This window comes from Callithrix jacchus, chromosome 4 (genome assembly GCF_049354715.1).
Source record: "Callithrix jacchus isolate 240 chromosome 4, calJac240_pri, whole genome shotgun sequence".
Lineage (NCBI taxonomy): Eukaryota > Metazoa > Chordata > Mammalia > Primates > Cebidae > Callithrix > Callithrix jacchus.
The window spans coordinates 113,355,465-113,378,198 of record NC_133505.1 but is presented as its reverse complement, the minus strand read 5'-3'; the positions used below and the strand labels follow the sequence as shown (position 1 = coordinate 113,378,198).

The 22,734-nt window shown below is 40.6% G+C and overlaps 1 protein-coding gene across 23 annotated transcripts in view; it reads left to right on the top strand.

Moving 5' to 3' along the window:
* Window positions 1–22,734, top strand: part of PDSS2 (decaprenyl diphosphate synthase subunit 2) — a 294,704-nt gene that overhangs the window by 194,666 nt on the left and 77,304 nt on the right. For all 23 annotated transcript variants that reach the window (XR_008480780.2, XR_004741982.3, XR_008480779.2 and 20 more), the window contains one exon: window positions 5,329–5,403. Coding sequence is in view for 13 of the 23 variants with exons in the window: in XM_078369897.1 (XP_078226023.1) it covers window positions 5,329–5,403 (75 nt within the window). In the remaining 10 variants the exon portion in view is untranslated. The remainder of the gene's footprint in view (window positions 1–5,328; window positions 5,404–22,734) is intronic.

Here is a 22,734-nt window from a genome sequence, read left to right as displayed (position 1 = left end):
AAAGCAACCTTTTTCAAGTGAATTAAAATGCAACTATACTACTTTATCACATCAACTCATATTATGCTGACTTTAGCTTTAAGTGAGCCATGTTAGTTTATAGTTTACATTTTCTTCTAAAGATTTACTTGTATTTTAATTTAGGATAGACACTCCTTTGCTCAAATTATCATGGTCTGGTGTACTAGTCAAACATATACAACGCTGTTGAGTCTATTCCACCTGTCATTAAAATGCTAACTGACAGTACTCCTGAATCCCATTGAGAAAGGCACAGCTTGTCTACACAGAATGCTTACCATCACTTACTGATCCTATTTTTGCTAGTCAAAAAACAGTTGAATGATATATTCCACTAATCAATTTGTGTACATAGCTTAGCTTGAAGTCTCACCCCAACAACATTCTCCACAAGGAAATAGGTTTATTGTTTTATTTAATTATAAAAGCAATACAATAAGAAGAGGGAGATCCTGTAATACATTGTATACGTAAGCCATTACAAACTTAGCAATTATAAATTTAAGCAGAAAGGTTGAATAAAACAATTTTTAATTAAAAATCATCCAGAATCTATCACTTATACATCATCATTATTATTTTGTTGTCTCTCCTTTGAGACTTTTTCTCCTGTGTATCTAAATGCGTAGGTTGACCTCATTTTTTTGTTTTTAAAATACCTATTATACTACTTCTGTTTTGTAAACAGCCTTTTTTCCTTAAGAATACGTTAGACATCTTTGGATAGCAATGCGAGGATTTTCTTTTTTGGTCAGTATTTCTCTCTTACCATCCCATACTCCTCTCAAATTCTGTTTTTTACAATGGGAATTTATTATAGCTCAGGGCATAGTCATCACAACATCCTTTGTGACGGTATTCATCATTTTGGTTTTTCAGTGTAAAAAATCATTGAATTGTAGTTACCCTTGCCAAAAGATAAAAAATGAAGCAATTACATATTCCTCCAAGATTGCTGAAATTTGTCCTGTAAATTAACCCTTTAAGAAATTCATCACAAAGGTCAATTATGTCAGATCTGTAATTTTGTTAAGGTTCAGATACACCTGGATACTATCTATTCCTTAACATTAGTGAGGTGGTGGTTATTGAAATGGGAGTGATCAGCAGTTTGCTTGAGAATAGCAACTAGACATGCACTAGTCCATTTACTGACCTATGCTGCAGCACTCTCCCCAGAAGCCAAAACAAGGGAGGTGGCAGGAGAAGCCGGTTCATAACACTGAAATTGGGAATGGTTGTCACCTTGGGTTCACCAGAATATAAGGCATTACTCAGAAGACTGAAGGACACTGTATGGCATTACTGTAAAGTCACATTTCAACAGATGACCCAAACTGAAGAGAAGAGCATTTTTTTAAATTTGCATGTATAGGTAAGCAATGCTGCTATTCTTGCAGTCCCCAGAAATGCAGAAAGTTACCTCCTGTTTAATTGCTCTCCAGATGGCTAAAGTAAATTATTTAACATTGATGCTGACTGTTGTATAATCTAAAACAATATTTCAGGATGCAGCAAGTCAGTGTTTCAGAGGTCTCTGATTTTGGTTAAAAAGGTCTTTGCAATAAAATAAAAATAAATAAATAAAAAGATCTTTGCATGTGCTCTGGGTTGGGTTTTGTTGTTGAACTAAAACCCACTTTCTTCCAAAATATTTAGGCCTACAGTTTTAAAAACACTGTAATCTTGATGTCCATACTCTGCCTTTCACCTACCCAAGACTTGTACTGAAATATAGCATAATACAGCAGTATAAAAGAATAAGTTAAGAATTACTGAAACTTATGTTCCAGATTCTCTTCTAAATGCTCTATATTTACTAGAGATACTCACGATATGGCCAACTTAGTACCATTATTTGTTTGATGCAACTTGGCAGTTAAGCCTGATATCATTCAGTATCCAGTATATATAAATCTTTTCCAAGCCTTAGAGCCCTTCAAGAATCAGAGCTCAGCAGTGTTGCCTTAATTGACTCAAGTAGGACTTTGTCAGCTGATAGGGTGGTCTGCCAGTCATAGTGGTTTTCAAAAATGGAAATTGTACTATAATTCTAGGTATTGAAACCAAGGGGAATTTGGTACAAAAAGTTTCACAGAGAAATTAGCCAGTAAAATTCAGTTAGAGGGAAAGTTCATGTGAAGACAACAGACAAAAATGAATAGATGAGCAAAGATGTTCCATCAAAATTTACAGAAAGCACTTTTCAAGTTTACATGCCTAATTATAAATACTAAGACTTGCATTTCTAAAAGTTTAGAATTGTGGGGCTGGAGGAGACCTTAAGGAATCATCTTTTCCAACTCCCTTTATTGCAATTCATTGCATTGAGTTGAAGAAAATCAAAGCTCAGAAAAATTGATTTGCCCAAATCTCACAATCAAATTATTAGTAGACCTTGGAATAGAATCTAGATTCTCTGGCTGCTAGTATTCTGCTGTTTTGTTTTTTATAGTTCTCTAATCTGTTGAGCTTCCAAGGGTAGCTCACATGGAGGCTCTTTTAACTCTCCACCCCCCAATAGAAAGTATTTGCTTGCCCCATGGGCCTGAGGAACAAAAGTCCTGGAATCTTTATCAAGAATGCACTTATCTAGAGCACTTATCCAGAGAATCCAGCCTCTGGATTCTCCTTTGGCTCTGCCAGCACTTTGAGTTGCCTGAACATGCATTCCTCAAGAATCTGAGGTGGGAAAATGTTATTAACCAGGTGTTTTCTTTTCGTTTCTTTTTTCTTTTTCTTTCTTTTTTTTTTTTTTTATTTTAGGTGCAGTTTTACTCTTGTTGCCCAGGCTGGAGTGCAATGGCACAATCTCGGCTCACTGCAACCTCCGCCTCCTGGGCTCAAGCGATTCTCCTGCCTCAACCTCCCAAGTCGCTGGGATTACAGGCATGTACCACCACACCTGGCTAATTTTGTATTTTTAGTAGAGATGGGATTTCTCCATGTTGGTCAGGCTGGTCTTGAACTCCCAACCTCAGGTGATCCGCCTGCCTTGGCCTCCCAAAGTGCTGGGATTACAGGCATGAGCCACTGTGCCCGGCCTAACCAAGTGTTTTCTTAAATGTAAGTATAGCAGTATCTGAACAGGTGAATATCTGGGGGTAGTCAGCAAAAAAAAGGTCAGATTATTAAATGAGCTTACTAAATTGTGAGTGGCTGGTAGCCTTGTGTTCTTTCTAGAAATATCTGCAGTTTTAAAGAAGGATGACACTTAAACACATCTTTCTTTGGTATAATTTTAAAAATAAACATTTCAGGCCACGAAAAGAGATTGATACGTTCACTGGGTAAGTCACCCTTATCTGGAACACTTTCAACTTCCTTAGGCTTTTCTTGCTTTTTATAGTCTCTTCCCTTCCTCGACTTTTTAACTCAAAGAAGTCTAAAGCTTTTTCCTTAATGGTTGTCATTGGCTGTGAAGATGTGTTCAGTTCAAGTAAGTGTAACCATTTGTAAGTACAGGTCATTTATGAATTATAAACTTAAAAGCACAGGTTTGCTCAATGAGAAAAAGAGAGAACAAAATATTCTTGTTACTCTGCCTGTTCTGGAATTTCAGGGAAGTAAAGGAACACTCTGGTTATCCAGAGCCAGATCCACTGTTAAAAGTTCGTGCCATCATTTTGACATTTAGTGTTGGACTTTCTCTTTGTAAATCCCTCTTCACATTACCAGCGCTGGTCTCAGAGCTCAAACTGTTTCAAAACCATAACATTTCTTAGTGAGTGACTGATCTGTATTATGTGTCCAGCCATCGGGGGATCTTGGGATGTCGCTTGTGTAAACTGTAATCCAATCTGATGCTGCGCGTTTAGTTACAGTCTTTCATAGACCTATTGGCGATAGTCAGTCCTCCTGGATTTGGGAATAGGGCTTATCTGATACCTTCAGAGGAAAAAAAAAATCCATTCATTTTTCTCTCTTCTCCACTTAAATAACTCAACTTATGTGGTAACACTGTAGGATCATTGTCCTTCCAGTTCCTCTGTAGCTCATATTGCTACAATATTTCTTAAGTATTTGGTTACCTAAAGGACAATGATTTAAAAAAAAAAAAAAACAGACTATGTATAGGTCTTACAAATTAACCCATCTGCAAAGAGCTAGGAAAAAAATATGCCTTTAATCCACAAAAATTTCATATCAGCAGTTCTGTGTATGTTGTGTAGTATAAGTGTAAATATAAATTTGGAGATAAATGCTCATGTGTTAAAATGTTAAAGCAAGTCTTTCTACAAATTAATATAATTTGCCTGTAAGAAAATGTTTATTAAGCCCAGGATACCTGAGATTGAAGTATCTTGTTGTTTGGGTCTGTATTCTTTGGCTTAATAATGTCTTCAATTACAAGAATGATAAAAGCTGAAACAAAATCCTTTAATTCAATCAGAACGGAGCTGAATTTTCGGAAGCAAAGAGTGGAAATCTGATACAGGACTGCATAACATAGGAAGTTAAATATACAAGATATTAAGACTTGTAAGAAGTGGATGTGGTTGCCTTGAGGAATTCTTACTTGAAATGATTGCATTGAACATTTTCATAAATACCACTATTTTATCCTCTCAAATTAAGATGCTTTATGCAAACTACTCTAAATTGTACAGTAGTTCCAAAGAGATCATTTACTGTTTTCTGCTTGTTTTACATCCTGGAACAAGTTCAAAGCTTTTGATTTCACTTGATTTAAAAAAAAAAAAAAGCCTGAGCCTTGAAAAATAATACAGGTTTGATGAATATGATATCAGTATTGCAGTTGTGTAAAAATGTTCAGTGTTTATGGTACATTTGACCCAGGGGCCCCACAGTAAATATATTCACGGTGCAATTTAAGTGCAACAGAATGAACATATTTAAAAGGTTAGCCATTCTTTTGCTTTTGCTTTTGCTTTTTTTTTCTGTAGTAAGTATGAAAATTAGCATTGAAATTACTCCCAGAATGGGAGTACTGAAAAAGTATCCACCTGACACAAATAAACATGCAGAAAATAAATTGAGTTAAGATTTCATTAGTTATCTGAAATGTAAGCTTATGTTCAAAATGGCTATTACTTGATTTTCATGTATATAGCATTTAACTAATGCTATGCTTATAAGTTTTTTTTAGCTTGAATTATGACTGAAAAAATGTGGATCACAGCTTTAATATCCAGGTGGGCAATGCCATTTGCTGAGATCTTTGCGCATAGCCTCATTTTTCTCTGTCAAGCACAGATTCTGCCTTGCCACTGAACCTTCTGAAGCATTCTGAGGTAACAGTGGAGATATATTAAAAAAAATTTTTTTTTTCTTCTTGCTTTTTAGGTTGTGGAACTTTTAGCAAGTGCTCTTATGGACTTGGTACAAGGAGTATATCATGAAAATTCTACTTCAGCAAAGGTAACGGATTTCAGAGTCATGAAATGTTATAAACCCTCGTGGTAAAACTAGAATAACAAAAATGTCATTTTTGTTTTGTGTTTAAATTGTATGTGGCTTTTTTTTTTTTCTTTTTAGATTAGTGTTTTGGCTACAAATTCATGGCCATACGCTTAGTACATAGCAGATTTTGCCAATTAAAACAACCTCTTATCCTCTGGCTGGATTTACAGTCTGTTCAATCTGCAGCAGCCCAGTAGACACTGGGATGCTTCTGGCTGGCAGGTAGCAGTGTCACAGGCAGGCAGGCTGGAGGAGCAGCTCGTGCTGAAGCAGCTGGGCCCAGTCTTTCCCCAGAGGAAGGGTCCTTCCATGTCACAGAGGAGTGGACCTTGATCCTAAGAAGATGTCTGTTGGGGGGGGGGGTATCTTTTATATATAAGATCCAGAATTTACTGCATTATTAGATTCTTTATGATAAGAAGTGGGATGATTGCACAGTTGGATTATTTTGATTAATTTTATAGGTCTAGAATTAAGATTTTTTGACTCATTTAGCAGGACATCTTAAGAAAGATTAGGTTTTATTTCCTTAAAATGCAGTTATTTCATTTCGGTAGGATATTAGATGTGAAGTAATTGCTTCATTGACCACTACCATCATTTAACATGGTAGATACTATTATAAACTCCTATCTTAGCGTTTCATTATTCTAACTTCTTTAGCTTCTGTATTAGCAAGATTTCACTCACTGAAAATTAGAAAAGGTATGCACGTATGCACTTCTTAAGCTTTCTGACATTTGCATTTGAAAAAAGAAAGATAAATTTTACTAGAAGTGAAACATAGGGCATGAGCAACTTGGATAAGAAATTTGAAATTGAAAAGTATAACCCAGGGACTCTGGGCGGTTCAGAGACTGGTTATAGTATATGAAGAACTATACTTTGGACATCTGCTAACATTTGGTTCAAGTAACCACAGTTCCTAGTAGGCACATCTCACCTCACGTAATCAGCATATTGGTATGCAGATCTCTCACAGGATGGATAACCACAGTGGACGTTTCCAAGACATGCAAGTTCACTACTGTGAATGAAGGTTAATATCTGATTGTAAAATGGGTGACTACTGGTCTAGTTATACTTGTAGAAAGTCACCTTGTATAGATAGTATGATGAAGATGACAAGGGCTGAGCAAATAACCCTGTAGTGATTTGCCTGTGTTTCTTCATTTAATCTTCACAGAAATCCTGAGAGATACGTAGTACTGCTAACCCTGTTTTACAGATATGAACACTGAGGTTGAGAAAAGGTTAAATAATTTTCCCAGTGTCATACAACTTGTTAGATTTCAACTCAAGAGCCCAGACTCTGAAACTCTTACTCTACTGTCTCTTTGAAACTGGAAAAGTTCCTCTGTCCCTGTTGCAGGGCATGCAGCTCACTTCTTCAGTGCCCCACTGCTCAAACCTCTAGAGGAACATACAGATAGGCAGGTTGTGGGGCTCTGACTCCATGGCAGTGTCTAGGGGTGAATGTTTTCAGCTCCTGAAACCCCAGTGGGTATATGTTACAGGGTGCCCTTTTAATTTAGCCATGTGGGCGGCTTGTTAGTCCATAACCCACTTCCTTATCACAAGGACAGAGATTGCTGTATCCTGGGGGTTCCCTTGGTGGACCAGAAGAATTGGATCACACGGCTAGGCGCTGTAGCTCACACCTGTAATCCCAGCACTTTGGGAGGCCAAGGTGACGGATCACATGGTCAGGAGTTTGATACCACCCTGACCAACTTGGTAAAACCCAGTCTCTACTAAAAATAAAAAAATTAGCCAGTTGTGGTTGCATGTGCCTGTACTCCCAGCTACTCGGGAGGCTGAGGCAGGAGAATCGCTTGAACCCAAGATGTGGAGGTTGCAGTGAGCTGGGATAGAGCCACCGCACTGCCGCCTGGGCAACAAGAGTGAAACTCCCTGTCTCCAAAAAAAAAAAAAATTGGATCACACGTGGGCTTGGAGAATGAGTGCAAGGTTTTATTGAGTAGAAGTAGCTTTCAGCAGATGGGGGAGCCAGAAGGGAGATGGTTTTCCCCTGGAGTGGGGCCCCTCAGCAGCCTGGACTCTCCTACTGTCCCAGCCAAACTCCGCGTAGTTCTGCCGGTGGATGGCCTGCCGTCCTGCCGAAGTCTCTGGGTATGCTTTTGGACCAGCATGCTCCACTCCATGTCCTCTCACGTCCAGCCACTTGTCTTCTTCCGCCAATGTGTTCCTCTCGCCATCCAGCAGCTTCTATCTTCTTTCACAAATCCTCTCCTCTCCACGTTCAGCCGCTTGTGTGTCTGTCCACTAGAGTCCAGGGTTTTTATAAGCCCAGGATGGGGGCATGGCAGGCCAGAGTGGTCTTGGAAAATGTAACATTCGAGCATAAAAGCAGAAGCACCTGAGAACGATCCAAGATGGCCGATCGCTAACATCCCGGGATTGCAGCTCTCAGGGAAGGCGCGGAGAACTAGAGGACGCCACACTTTCAGACAAATTCTGGTCGCTCACGGAGCAGAAGATCCCCCAGTAGAGGAAACACATGGGTGGCCAGCACGACTCTTGTGGCCGGCACAATGGTTCCGCCGGCACCTGGGCGCGGCAGCTCTCGGAGCAGAGTAAACAGGTTCGGAGGACCCGCACGGGTCCCCAGCAGGACACCAGAGCCCGGTGCAGTGGCTGTGACGGCACCTCAGTGCGGCAGCGCTCGGCGCAGAGTAAACGGGACCGGTTCCCCGTCTGACCGAGGTTTGGAGCCCTGGGAAGGCAGAGTCGCCTACTACGGACACAAGAAGGAAGCCAGACAGGAGAATCCTGGGCAGAAAAGCACCATCAGTTTTAACGCCGCTGCTCTGGCCCGGGATCTAACAACCTGGACATCCACTCAAGAGACCTAATCTGAAAGTTGGTAATTTCAAAGATGACAGGAGGATAAATTTACAATAACGGGAAGAAACCAGCGTAAAAAAGCTGAGAATACTCAAAGTCAGAACACCTCTCCCTCTTAAAGATGATCACAATTCCACGTCAACAATGGAACAAGGCTCGATGGAGAACGAGCGCATCCTGATGACAGAATCACTCTTCAAGGAATGGATAATAACAAACTTCGGTGAGTTAAAAGACCATGTTGTAGCCCAACGTAAAGAAACTAGGAACTGTGAAAAAAGGTTTGATGAAATTCTATTGAGAATAGACAACTTAGAGAGGAGTATGAGTGAATTAATGGAACTGAAGAATACGATACAGGAACTCCGAGAAGTATGCACAGGTTTAAACACTCGAATTGTTCAAGCAGAAGAAGGGATATCAGAGGTCAAAGTCCAACTTAATGAAATAAAACGTGAAGAAAAGATTAGAGAAAAAAGGATAAAAAGGAATGAGCAAAGTCTCCAAGAAATGTGGGACTATGTGAAAAGACCAAATTTACGTTTGATAGGTGTACCTGAATGCGACGGAGAGAATGAATCCAAGCTGGAAAATACCCTTCAGGATATTATTCAGGAAAATTTTCCTAAACTAGCAAAGCAGGTCAACATTCAACCCCAGGTAATACAGAGAATACCACAAAGATATTCCTCAAGAAGAGCAACCCCAAGGCACATAATCGTTAGATTCACCAGGGTTGAAACGAAGGAGAAAATACTAAGGGCAGCCAGAGAGAAAGATCAGGTTACCCACAAAGGCAAGACTATCAGACGTACAGCAGATCTCTCAGCAGAAACCCTACAAGCCAGAAGAGAGTGGGGGCCAATATTCAACATCCTCAAAGAACAGAACCTTCAGCCCAGAGTTTCATATCCAGCCAAACTAAGCTTCACAACTGAAGGAAAAATAAAATCTTTTATGAACAAGCAAGAACTCAGAGATTTTATTACCACCAGGCCTGCTTTACAAGAGCTTCTGAAAGAAGCATTACACACAGAAAGAAACAACCAGTATTAGCCTTTCTAAAAATACACCAAAAAGTAAAGAGCACCATCATAAAGAAGAATTTACACCAACGAATGGATAAAACAGCCAGTCAACATCAAATGACAGTAACCCTAAATTTAAATTGACTAAATCCCCCAATCAAAAGACACAGCCAAAACCCAATGACATGTTACATCCAGACCTGTTTCACATGCAAGGATACACAAAGACTCAAAACAAAGGGATGGAGAAAGATTTACCAACCAAATGGAGAGCAAAAATAAATAATAAATAAATAAAAAGCAGGAGTTGCAATTCTTGTATCGGATAAAATAGATTTTAAAGCAACAAAGATATAGTGGTAAAAGGATCAATGCAACAACAAGAGCTAACGATCCTAACACTCAGATACGAGATTTAGATTCAGTGAGACAGAAAATTAATAAGGATATCAAGGACTCAAACTCAGATCCGGAACAAGTAAACTTAATAAATATTTATAGAGCTCTCCACTTCAAATACACAAAATATACATTCTTGTCAATACCACATCACACCTACCCATAAGCTTAAATGAAACATTGATTGGCCATCATTAATACCCAATTTTTTTCAAAATAAAGCAATATTTCCATTTACTCTCCCTCTTTCTCTTTCTCTTTCTTCCTCTCCTTTACTTTTTTTTTTTTCTTTCCTTCTCTCAAAAAAAAAGAAATCAACTTGTAAACCTCTAGATCCAGGTCAGCAATGCCTCTCTCATTGCTTGATTTCCTTCCTTCCCTTCCCTCCCTCCCTCCCTCCCTCCCCGCTTCCTCCCTTCCTTCCTTCCTTCATCCCTTCCTTCCTCCCTACCGTCCTTCTAACCTCCCTTCCTGCCTTCCTCCCCTGCCCCCCCCAAAAAAAAAAAGCAGAAGCACCTGTCCTCCCCTAGGTGTGTGGGAGTGGAGCCCTAGCCAGGGACCCGCCTTTCTCTACCCAGCACTTCCCCATCCCCCCTCCCATATCATCTGTACTTTAGTGAAACCTGATTTGATAGCATCTGGCTGCCATACCTGAGATCTCACTGTGTGATAATTACAGTGACTAGTTCTGGCTGTTGAGACATTGTTTTCCCTTGGGATATTTCCCAGGTGTTCAACTTAGTTCCATATAAGATATTTATATTTTACAATTAAATATGTTAATTTTTACATGAAAGTGTTATTGTTGGTTTTAAGGTTCTCAATTGATCTACTCTTACCATTTGTCCACTATAATTAGCTCAGTTCATTAATAATTTTGTGACCATGTATTAAGTAATTTTATGTCAGGCAGACCTAACAGCAACAACAATTAATGATTAGATAGCCCTTTACAGTTTGCTTATACTTTCTTTGTACACAGTCACCTATGAAAAGAGTGGCATTTGTTGGTATTCCCATTTATAGAGGAAAAGCTTGAAATTCAAATGTAACAAATGGCAGGAAAGCATAGTGTCTGAAAATTGTTTGTTAATATGTTTCACAGTTCATAATGAACCCAGGGTTTTTTTGTTTGTTTGTTTGTCTTTTTTTTTGAGACGGTGTTTCTCCACGTTGGCCAGGCTGGTCTCGAACTCCTGACCTCAAGTGATCCACTCGCCTTGGCCTCCCAAAGAGCTGGGATTACAGGTATGAGCCACCATGCCCAGCCATGAACCCAGGTTTCTCTTGATTCTAAGTCTCTTCCTTTTTCTGATATTTTCAATGTGTTTCTTCCTGAAGTAGAGAAAAGAAGAAGCAACGAAGCCTTTGAAGGGCTGTTGATTGTACTTGAACCGCCACTTAGCAATCACCAATTGCTGACTTTATTTATTTAAATACAGTGATTCAGAGGAATGCTAGCCTTCCTTAGCTATATTTTACTAAAGACACTCGATAGCAATGCTTCATTCATCTGTCCTGTTTCCCTTCCACTTCCTCATAGCCCTTTTTTAAGCAGTTAAGGCCAGCGCCGTGGCTCACACCTGTTATCTCAGCACTTTGGGAGGCCAAGGCAGGAGGATCATGAGGTCAGGAGTTGAGACCAGCCTGACCAAAATGGTGAAACTCCGTCTCTACTAAAGTACAAAAATTAGCTGGGTGTGGTGGTGCACACCTGTAATCCCAGTTACTCAGGAGGCTGAGGCAGGAGAATCATTTGAACCCGGGAGGCAGAGGTTGCAGTGAGCAGAGATTGTGCCACTGCACTCCAGCCTGGGCAACAGAGCGAGACTCCATCTCAAAATTTTTGAAAATAGTCAAACCATTTAAAGAGCCATTCTTTTTAAATAATGGAAACAGGATGGCATGGTGGCTCAAGCCTATAATCCCAGCACTTTGGGAGTCTGAGGTAGGAGGATCCCTTGGGACCAGGAGTTCAAGACCAGCCTGGGCAACATAGGAAGACCCCATCTTTACAAAAAATAAAACAATTAGCTGGGTATGGTGATCCCTGCTTGCTCAGGATACTGAGGTGAGGCAGGAGGATCACTGGAACCCAGGAGTTTGAGATTACTGTAAGCTGTGGTGGCACCATTATTCTCCAGCCTGGGTGACAGAGCAAGACTCTGTCTCTTAAAAAATAATAATTTTTTTTTAAAAAAAAGAATGGAAACAAAAATGCATAGTTGAACTGCAGTAGTAGGAGTGCTTCTTGACGCCTCCATTTGTCCCTCAGGTCCGATTTAAGTTAACCACAGCAGCCCAAGAAGTACCTCAGATACAAGAGAGAGCACTGCCCCCACATGGAGTGCTTTCAAGGTTTTCATGTTCTGGCAGGGCTGGGAAGCAGCCATGAGTGGGGGTCATGGGGGAAGAGAGGCTACCTCTGCGGATCTCTGTTGCACAACCTCCGTAGCCTTGGGCCAATTTAGTACACAAAAGAATTGCTTTGTGATTTCAAAGAAGCTGCAAACTATTTCATCTCTCTAGGGATAAGAGGATACAATAGCAGTCTGTTTTCTATATGGCAGCTTAATGCAGTGGTGGAGATCCTGGATAGCAGGAAAATAGCTTTTTGTTAAGTAGCATATATGTGACTAAGATAGATGCGTAACAACAAATGGAGGGAAATTGGGACTGGATACATTAGAAGTCACCTTCTCCAAAAGAAGTTTGTAGAGCAGTTACCTAATTCTCCTTACAGCTGTGGAAACTTACATGATTTATATTACTATTACTTTTGTTTGTTTTTTGACAGAGTCTCGCTTTGTTGCCCAGGCTAGAGTGCAGTGGTGCGATCTCAGCTTACTGTAACCTCTGCCTCCTAGTTCAAATGATTCCATTGCCTTAGCCTTCCAAGTAGTTGGGACTACTGGCACACACCACCACACCTCACTAATGTCTATATTTTCAGTATAGATGAGGTTTTGCCATGTTGGCCAGGCTGGTCTTGAACTCCTGACCTCAAGCGATCCATCTTCCTCAGCCTTCCAAAGTGCTATTACTTACTAATACTTAATGTACCATGTAAGTTGAATTACAGTTATATAAACCACAAAATAGGTTAGGAAATTCATTTTTTGTTCTATCCATTGAAATATATTTTCATTTTTGTATTGGTTAGTTTGTGAACGATTTCTTCATTATTATAAAAATTAGCCATTCTGCTTTCTTTAGTGTTAATAAGAAAATATCTCCCCTCTCTGCCTTTTAAATGTTAGATATTTAAAGAAGCATTTGAAATAGAAAAATTCCTTTTTTCTTTTTCTTTTTTTTTAAGAGAGAGTCTTACTCTGTCACCCAGACTGGAGGGCAGTGGTGTGATCCTAGCTCACTGAAACCTTGAACTCCTGGGCTCAAGCAATTCTTGCCTTCCGAGTTGCTGGGACTATAGGAACCTACCACAACACCTGGCTAATTTTTAAAAACTTTTGTAGAGACATGTTCTCACCATACTGCCCAAGCTCGCCTTAAACTCTTGGCCTCAAGCTACCCTCCCTCCTTAGCCTCCCAGAGTACTGAGATTACAGATGTGAGCCATCACACTCAGCTGGAAAACAGCATTTTAAATGGTCAAGAGTTCCCCAGTTAAGCTGTTTTATATATATAAATACTCATGTAACTTACTCTACTCACTAAATATTTTACATTTTTACAAAACTGACTTTGGATCCATAGACCTATAGATCTAAAATCTAATTGTCTTATCATTTTAACTTATTTTCAGATTAGAAAAGTAGGCTGGGCATGGTGGCTCACACCTATAATCTCAGCATTTTAGGAGGCCAAGGCAGGCAGATCACTTGAGGTCAGGAGTTGAAGACTAGCCTGGCCAACATGGTGAAACCCCATCTCTACTAAAAATAGAAAAATTAGCTTGGTGTGGTGGCGCACACCTGTAATCCTAGCTACTGGGGAGGCTAAGGCAGGAGAATCACTTGAACCTGGGAGGCAGAGATTGCAATGAGCCATGTCGCACCACTGCACTCCATCCTGGACAACAGAGCAAGACTCCTGTCTCAAAAAAAAAAAAAAAAAAAAGGTAAAGTACATGTTTCTTAAATAAAAATTGAAAACAAAAAGAAGTCAAGAGGAAAATAAAACTTATTTTTTAAAACCATCCTGCAGAAATGAATCAGATTGTATTTTCATACATTTCTTTCTAGATTTTATTATGTATTTCTTCCAATTTTGAGTTATTACTGTATATAACACTTTGCATATTGATTTACTTCCCAGTATAATCATTTTTGTTGGCCAAGCGCAGTGGCTCACGCCTGTAATCCCAGCACTTTGAGAGGCTGAGGCAGGCAAATCACAAGGTTAGGAGATCAAGACCATCCTGGCTAACATGGTGAAACCCTGTCTCTACTAAAAATACTAAAAGAAATTAGCTGGGCATGGTGGTGGATGCCTGTAAGCCCAGCTACTCAGGAGGCTAAGGCAGGAGAATCGCTTGAACCAGGGAGTTGGAGGCTGCAGTGAGCTGAGATTGCATCACTGCACTCCAGCCTGGCAACACAGTGAGACTACATCTCAAAAAGAAAATTCATTTTTGTCATTAAAAGTTTTTAAAAATATAATTTTAGCAGGCCGGGCGCAGTGGCTCACGCCTGTAATCCCAGCACTTTGGGAGGCCAAGGCAGACAGATCATGAGGTCAGGAGATCGAGACCCATTCTGGGTAACATGGTTAAAGCCTGTCTCTACTAAAAATACAAAAAATTCCCCGGGTATGGTGGCACGTACCTGTAGTCCCAGCTACTCAGGAGGCTGAGGCAGGAGAATCATTTGAACCTGGGAGGCAGAGGTTGCAGTGAGCCCAGATCATACCACTACCACTGCACTCCAACCTGGGAGTGCAAAGCAAGACTCCATCTCAAATATAATATATATAATTTTATTGATTGTTTAATATTTCTTCACATTGTTACACTGTAATTTACTGAACCATTTCACAGTTTGGGGCATTTACTTTGTTTCCAATTTTTTTGTTTTTTGTTTTTTTGAGACGAGTCTGTCATCTAGACTAGAGTGCAGAGGCACAATCTTGGCTCACTGCAACCTCTGTCTCCTGGGTTCAAGATATTCTCCTGCCACAGCCTTGTGAGTAGCTGGGATTACAGGTGTGCACCACCATGCCCAGCTATATTTTTATTTTTAGTAGAGATGGGGTTTTACCATGTTGGCCAGGCTGGTCTCGAACTCTTAACTCCTAACCTCAAGTGAGCCTCCCACCTCAGCCTCCTAAGTGCTGGGATTACAGGTACGAGCCACCATGCCCAGTCTGGTTCCAATTTTCTTTACTAAATTAAACAATATTGTGATAACATCTTAGTGTATATAACTTTGCTCAACTTCATACTATTTGCTAAAAACAAAACAAACAAACAAAAAAAAAACCACAGGCCAGCTGCAGTGGCTGACCTCTGTAATCCCAGCACTTTGGGAGGCTGAAGCAGGCAGATCACAAGGTCAGGAGTTCAAGACCAGCCTGGCCAACATGGTCAAACCCCATCTTTACTAAAAATACAAAAATTAGCTGGGCATGGTGGCAGGCACCTGTAATCTCAGCTACTCGAGAGGCTGAGGCAAAAGAATTGTTTAAACCCGGGAGGCAGAGGTTACAGTGAGCTGAGATTGTACCATTGCACTCCAGCCTGGGTGACAGGGTGAGACTCCATCTCAGAAAAATCCTTGAATCAAGAAGTAAGAATATTTTCGGTATATCTCTGTGCAGAAAAGGATTACTGAAAAACCTGCTTATAAGGTTGATCATTGGCTCACATTGAAGACACTGGATTTTAGGAGTGTTCCTACCATTCTCCGAATGATAAGAATGGCTCACAGTGCGTAAACTGTTTCTACAAACAATATGGTTTATACTGAATACCTGCTTTCCTTCTAGGAGTCTGGAATTTTGTTACATGCTAGGCAGAAAATGCCTACATGACCAGCCCCAATAAAAACCCCGACCACTAAGTCAGTCTCCAATAAATCTCCATGGTAGACAATATTTCGTATATGTTATCACAACTCATTCTTGGAGGAATTAAGCACACGTTGCGTGACTCCACTGAGAGGGGATTCTTGGATGTTTATACCTGGTTTCTTCCAGACTTCATCATCCTATGGGCTTTTTCTTTTTCTTTCTTTTTTGTTTTGTTTTTTTTTTTATTTTGAGATGGAGTCTCACTCTGTCACTCAGGCTATAGTGCAGTGGCATGATCTCGGCTCACTGCAACCTCTGCCTCCCGGGTTCAAGCAGTTCTCTGCCTCAGCCTCCCAAGTAGCTGGGATTACAGGCATCTGCCACCACACCCAGCTAATTTTTGTATTTTAGTAGATTGGGTTTCACCATTTTGGCCAGGCTGGTCTTGAACTCTTAAGCCTTGTGATTCACCTGCCTTGGCCTCCCAAAGTGCTGAGATTACAGGTGTGAGCCACCTCTCCTAGCCGGGGCTTTTTCTTTTTAGTGGTTTTGCTTTGTATCCTTTCACTGTAAAAGGGTTGTTACTGTGAATTTGACTATATGCTGAGTAACATGCGTCATCCTAACAAACCATCAAACCTGGGGGTGGTCTTGGGGACCCCGAACACACTCATTTTTCTGATTGTTTATTGTTTATTTTCCACACACTCCTGATCCTTCCTAAGGAATTTAATCAAAGTCCTCTACAAAGGCAGTGTCTCTGACTCATGTTGATGTTGAGATGGGGAACAGGACACTTCTTTCTGTTTTTGAATCTTAAGAGGTTCAATTCTTATTGGCTTGGCCTCAGTCTCAAGAAAGTGAGAAGGTTTTAAAAGAGAATCCAGTTCTCTTGGGAAATAACAGATTTTAACAAGTCACTTACGTTGCAAAGATCCAGACTATTTTTTTCAAGCACAGATCATATTAATACTTTCAGTATCAGTCAGTGGATTATGATGTTGAATATCATTATGTTTTTGTAGGGCAAGATAACTTCTGTCCATTTCTTTTCTTTTTTTTTTTGAGAGCTGGAGTCTTGCTCTGTAGCCCAGGCTGGAGTGCAGTGGCACCATCTCAGCTCACTGCAACCTCCGCCTCCTAGCTTCAGGCGATTCACCTGCCTCAGTTTCCTGAGTAGCTGGGACTACAGGCATGTGCCACCATGCCTGGCTAATTTTCGTATTTTTTTTAGAGATAAGGTTTCAGTGTATGTTGGTCAGGCTAGTCTCAAACTCCTGACCTCAGGTGATCTGCCCACCTCGCCCTCCCAAAGTGCTGGGATTACAGGTGTAAGCCACCACGCTTGGCCTATTTATTTTTCTTTATGCTTATATTTCTTTTGCTCTCAGGCAGCTTTCAAGTAAAGTATAAAAATAAGAGGCCAGGGCCAGGCACAGTGGCTTATGCCTGTAATCCCCACTTTGGGAGGCTGAGGCAAGAGGATCCCACCTGAGGTCTGGAGTTTGAAACCAGCCTGGCCGACAAACATGGTAAAACTCCATCTCCACTAAAAATACCAAAGTATCTGGGTATGGTGGCAGGTGCCTATAATCCCAGCTACTTGGGAGACTGAGGCAGGAGAATCACTTGTACCTGGGAGACAGAGGTTACAGTGACCCAAGATCATGCCATTGCACTACAGCCTGGGCAACAAAAGTGGAACTCTGTCTCAAAAATAAATAAATAATAAAAAAAAATAAGAGGCCAGGAGTGGTGGCTGATGTCTGTAATCCTAGCAATTTGGGAGTCCAAGGTTGGGCAATCACTTGAGCCAAGGAGTTTGAGACCAGCTTGAGCAACATGGCAAGAACCCATCTTTACAAAAATTAAAACATTAGCCAGACATAGTGCTATGCCAGTAGTCCCAACTACTGGGAAGGCTGAGGCAGAAAGATTGCTTGAGGCTGCAGTGAGCCATGTATGTGCCACTACACTCCAGCCTGGGTAACAGAATGAGACCCTATCCCCAAAAAAAAAAAAAATTTAGTCCACTAGGAAGTTAAGGATTGTCTTCTACCTATAAAGCCCTGTGCTGCCATCTAAAATATAATAAAAAGATGAGCCAAATGAGTTTCACTCATTAAGAAAAATAACAGGCGGGTAATGTGAACAAGAAGTCACATCTAGTTGGGAAAATCAGAAACGGCATCAAAAAGAATGTTATATTTGAGATAGACATGAAAGATTGAGAAGATGTCTATAGAAGGAGATGTATGGCATTCCAGGCAGAGGAAATAGTATGATTTCCCTCCTATGAATTTTATGGTGCTTTTGCGTTGCTGGTACCGTAAGTGCTTGTTTAGTGTGTCTGTTGGGTACATTGACTGTGGTAATAAGAAATCAAAAATGACACCAATGTTTTGCATCCAGTTGACCAGAAAATATGATGATATAGTTGCCAGCCAAAGAGGATTGGTTTTAGAGAAAAGCAGGTAAGTTTAGTTGAGGTCAAATTAATGTTGAGGTGCTGGCAAACTCTCCAGATGAAAGAGTAAAGAGCTCCAGAAAGGTGATTTGGGAATTCATCTTTGTAGACTGATAGGCAAAAGTGTTTAGGTAGACCAAAAAAAAAAAAACAAAAACTGTTTAGTAAGATAAAAATGGAGAATGGAGAATATGGAAAGGAAGTTGGAGTGATTATCTGTCAAGCTTTGCTGTAATTGCACTTTGACAGTGTTTCTTCCCAGCTAACACCAAAAGAAAAAATATATTATGTTCTGAGTTTTTCATTATTTAATTACTAATACTACAGATAATTTTATTTTTATGTTTTTTAGAGACAGGGGCTCCCTATATTGCCCAGGCTGGTCTTGAACTCAGCCTCAAGCAATCGTCTTACGTGCCACTACACTAGGCTCTGGAAATTCTAGATTAATTGTTTCTCATTGGAGACTTTTTTTTTTTTTTACATTTATATTTATTAATTTAGAGACAGGGTCTCACTCTGTCACCTAGGCTAGAGTGCAGTAATGTAATCATAGCTCACTGTAGCCTCAAACTCCTGGGCTTAAGCAATCCTCCCATCTCAGTCTCCCAAAAAGCTAGGACTACAGTTGTGTACCACCATGCCTGACTAATTTTTAAAATTTTTTGTAGAGGCAGTGTCTCCCTTTGTTACCTAGGCTTGTCTGGAACTCCTGGCCTCAAGCAATCCTCCTGCCTCAGCCTCCCAAAGCATTGAGATTACAGGTGTGAGCCACCACTCCTGGCCTCTCACTGGAATCTAGTTACATTGTTTGTTATCATGAATCCTGTAGTACCCATAGAGCTATATTAGGCAGTTTTTGTGAAGTGTATATTAGTAATCTTGTATTGAATTTCTGCTGTGTGAAGAGCATATTGAGTATTCCTGGAACATTCAAAACAAAGCAATAAAGAACACAGACCTGCCCTCAAGGATCTGATGATGCTTACAGGTCAGAGGAAGTACATGCATATGAAGCTGCAGGAGAGCAATTTCCCATAAGCCCACATGTAAAAATGTATGAAACAGATGATATATGTAGGAGAAAGTGCTGCATTCACAATGTGGCCGGGTGCAGTGGCTCATGCCTGTAAACCCAGAACTTTGGGAGTCCAAGGCAGGTGGATCACTTTAGGTCAGGAGATTGAGATCAGGCTGACCAACATGGAGTAACCCCATCTCTACTAAAAATACAAAATTAGTGGCACATGCCTGTAATCCTAGCTACTTGTAAGGCTGAGGCAGGAGAATTGCTTGACCCCAGGAAGCGAAGGTTGTGGTGAGCCAAGATTGTACCATTGCACTCCAGCCTGGGCAACAAGAGTGAAACTCCGTTTCAAAAAAAAAAGGGAATTGACAGTGTTTCAGAGGGAGCTTCTTGGAAGATGTAATTTTAAAGCTGAGTCCTGGAAGATAGAGTAGAAATGAATCAATAGAAACTATTGGACCAAGCACAGTGGCTCGTTCCTATAATCCCAGCACTTCGGGAGGCCAAGGCAGGAAGACTGCTTGAGCCCAGGAGTTTGAGACCAGTCTGGGCAACATGTTAAGATTCTGTCTGTACAAATAAAAATAAAAATTAGCCACATATGGTGGTGCATGCCTGTGGCTCCTTGGGAGGCTGAGGCAAGGAGGATCACTTGAACCCAGGGAGTTGACACTGCAATGAGTAGAGATCACACCACTGCACTTCAGCCTGGGCAACAGAGCAAGACCCTGTCTCAGAAAGAAAGAGGCTGGTCCGAGTGCAGTGGTGTTTACAACTAATTGATCACAACCAGTTACAGATTTCTTGGGGGGAATAAGGGAGGGACAGCGGGGAGGTGGAGCTGGGGAGGGATAGCGTGGGGAGAAATGCCAAATGTGGGTGAAGGGGAGGAAGGCAGCAAAACACACTGCCACATGTGTACCTCTGCAACTATCTTGCATGTTCTGCACATGTACCCCAAAACCTAAAATGCAATTTTAAAAAAAGACACGGAAAAAAAATAATTAATTAAGCCTTCTATCCCTTGTTTAAAAAAAAAAAGAAGAAAGAAAGAAACTATTGAAGGTTGTTGGGATCGGGAAATTGTCATCCAGCATGAGCTGGGAAGTCAGATTTGTTTATTTATTCATTTAATGTGTCTCATTAAATTATTCATTTAATGAGCTTCTGGTGTGCAGCAGGCACTGGAGATACAAGTGCTTAGTGAATAAGACATCTTTGCCCCCCAAGGGCTCACATCTCAGTGAAGAGACCAACTATAAATAAGAACTCACATGAATAAATGAACAAGAGAAATAACTGGAAGCAATAACTGTATAGGAAAGAACCAAATAGGAAGAAATGATAGTGAAGGGTTGAAGGAGTTACTTTAGATTGGATGTTCATGGAAGGCCTGTCTTAGGAAATAACATTTAAGTTGAGACCTGAATGGCAAAAAGCAGCCAACTATGTTGGAGGAAAAAAACATTCCAGGAAGAAGGAGAAACTCCAGCAAAGGCCTGAGGGAGGAATTGCCTTTATCTGTCCAAGGAATAGAAAGAAGGTGGAGCATGGTGGATGAATAGAACAGCTTCTGGAGAGGCTGAAGTGGGAGAATCACTTGAGCCAGGAGTTCCAGGCTGCAGTAGTTCAATTTCAGAGGGGCAGACAGGTGTTATGAAAATATATGTAATATAAACCTGAAAGTGCTTTGGACACAGGTTCAGCTAAACCTGACCAAGGCAAGAAACCTATCATACTGTTTTAGTTATTATTCTGTTTTTGTTATTATCTAGTTATTACTCTAGGATTACTCATTCGATTTAAAATAGTATGCAATAGCAAATAACCATAAGGTCTTATACAATAAGATCTTTGATAAAGATTGTTGTAGAGCTGTGAGTAGGATAAATTGTAAGCCAAAGAAATTAGAAGCAGAGAGACCAGCTGGAAGACTGTTCAAATAAAAACAGGTGTGAGGCAACAGACAAGATTGTTGGCAGTGGAAATGAGTGTAGGGCAAAGGCCCAGGAGTTCAGCAGGTGTTCTGTCTTTCCGTTTATGAAGTGACTTACAATTTATGTCTCCTGTTTTATTACTCTCTTACTGTGTATTTTGTGGAACTGAGTCAACATCCATCATCTTTTAACTTTGTTTTTTGTATATCACAGTCTTTTATATTTTGATGCTAAGCCCCTCTAAATTACCCATAAAACTCACTGCATTGCACAAAAATATGGTTTTTAAAAGTAGTTGACAACAATTAGGAGCATAGGGTATTTGTACAGGTTCATTTCAGTCTCTCTGCAGAATATAGCTTTTCTAGTCTGTCATGAGAGACCCCAAGCTAAAATAGCCCAGTATAGCCATTCCTGAATTCTTTAAAAAAAAATTTTTTTTTTTTTACTTTAAATAGAGATGGGCTCTTACCATCTTGCCCAGGCTGGTCTCAAACTCCTGGGTTCAAGGGATCCTCATGCCTTGGCCTCCCAGAGTGCTTGGATTACAGGTATGAGCCACCCTGCCCTGCCTCCTGAATTCTTATCCTACATAAACTGTGAGAAAATAAATATTTATTGTTGCTGTAAACCACTGAGTTTGGGGGTAATTTGTTTCGCATCAGTAGATAACTTACATGTACACATTCATGCCCTTTGCCATGTCACTGTAATGTCCTCTCACTGTGGGCAAGGGGTATTTACCTGTCCTTTAACTCTGGGCTCACTTGCTTTGACCAGTAAGAGGCCCTCTTGCCACCTGTGTCATCACCATGAGAAAAACATGCCCTGGCTAGTCTACTGGTCCAGGAAGAATGAGAGACACTTGGAGCAGAGCCTCTTCAGCCAACCTAGAGATGTGCAGTGAGAGGCAGAGCTACCAGTCTAGATTAGCTGAATCCCAGCTGATCCAAAGACACATGAGCAATAATAAATGATTGTTGTTTGAAGCCACTGAGTTTGAGGGTACCTTTATCAATAGTAAACTGGAGTCGGATGGATTAAGAGATTTGTGGGGAACTGGTGGTCTAGGAAAAGCCTGAGATTAGGGAGCTGGTTTGAAGAGTTTAACTGAAGGAAGCTTCTAGCCTGAGGACCTAACCCTACTCTCCAGGGCTAGGAACCATTTAGTAACTGGAATGTCAATCCTCCCCAGGCTGGAGAGGCAAAGGTTTGGTACTTGAGGTTTCAGGAAAGCCATGTCAGGGCTGTTCTTGAAGCACCTACAGTGTTTTTGTTGTTGTTGTTTTCAGTTTTGTAATTCGTGCTGATTGAATTTGCAGGATCACCACAAAGTCACTGCACAATCTTTACTCTTTTTTGCCAGCGCCAACCTCAACCTTTGCAGTCTCCCTGACTGACTGCATTCTATTCTTGCTCAGCTGTTTTTTCTTGAGGTATTTTTCTTCTCAGGCCGTATCTTTCAAGTCCATATCTGGCCTCACATTTCTTTGCATAATCCAGCGAGTCTTAAATCATGCCAAAGCCAGTTTTCTTGCCACCACCAGTGTGGGTTCTGAATACAAATACAAATATAATATCCAGTGAGATTTC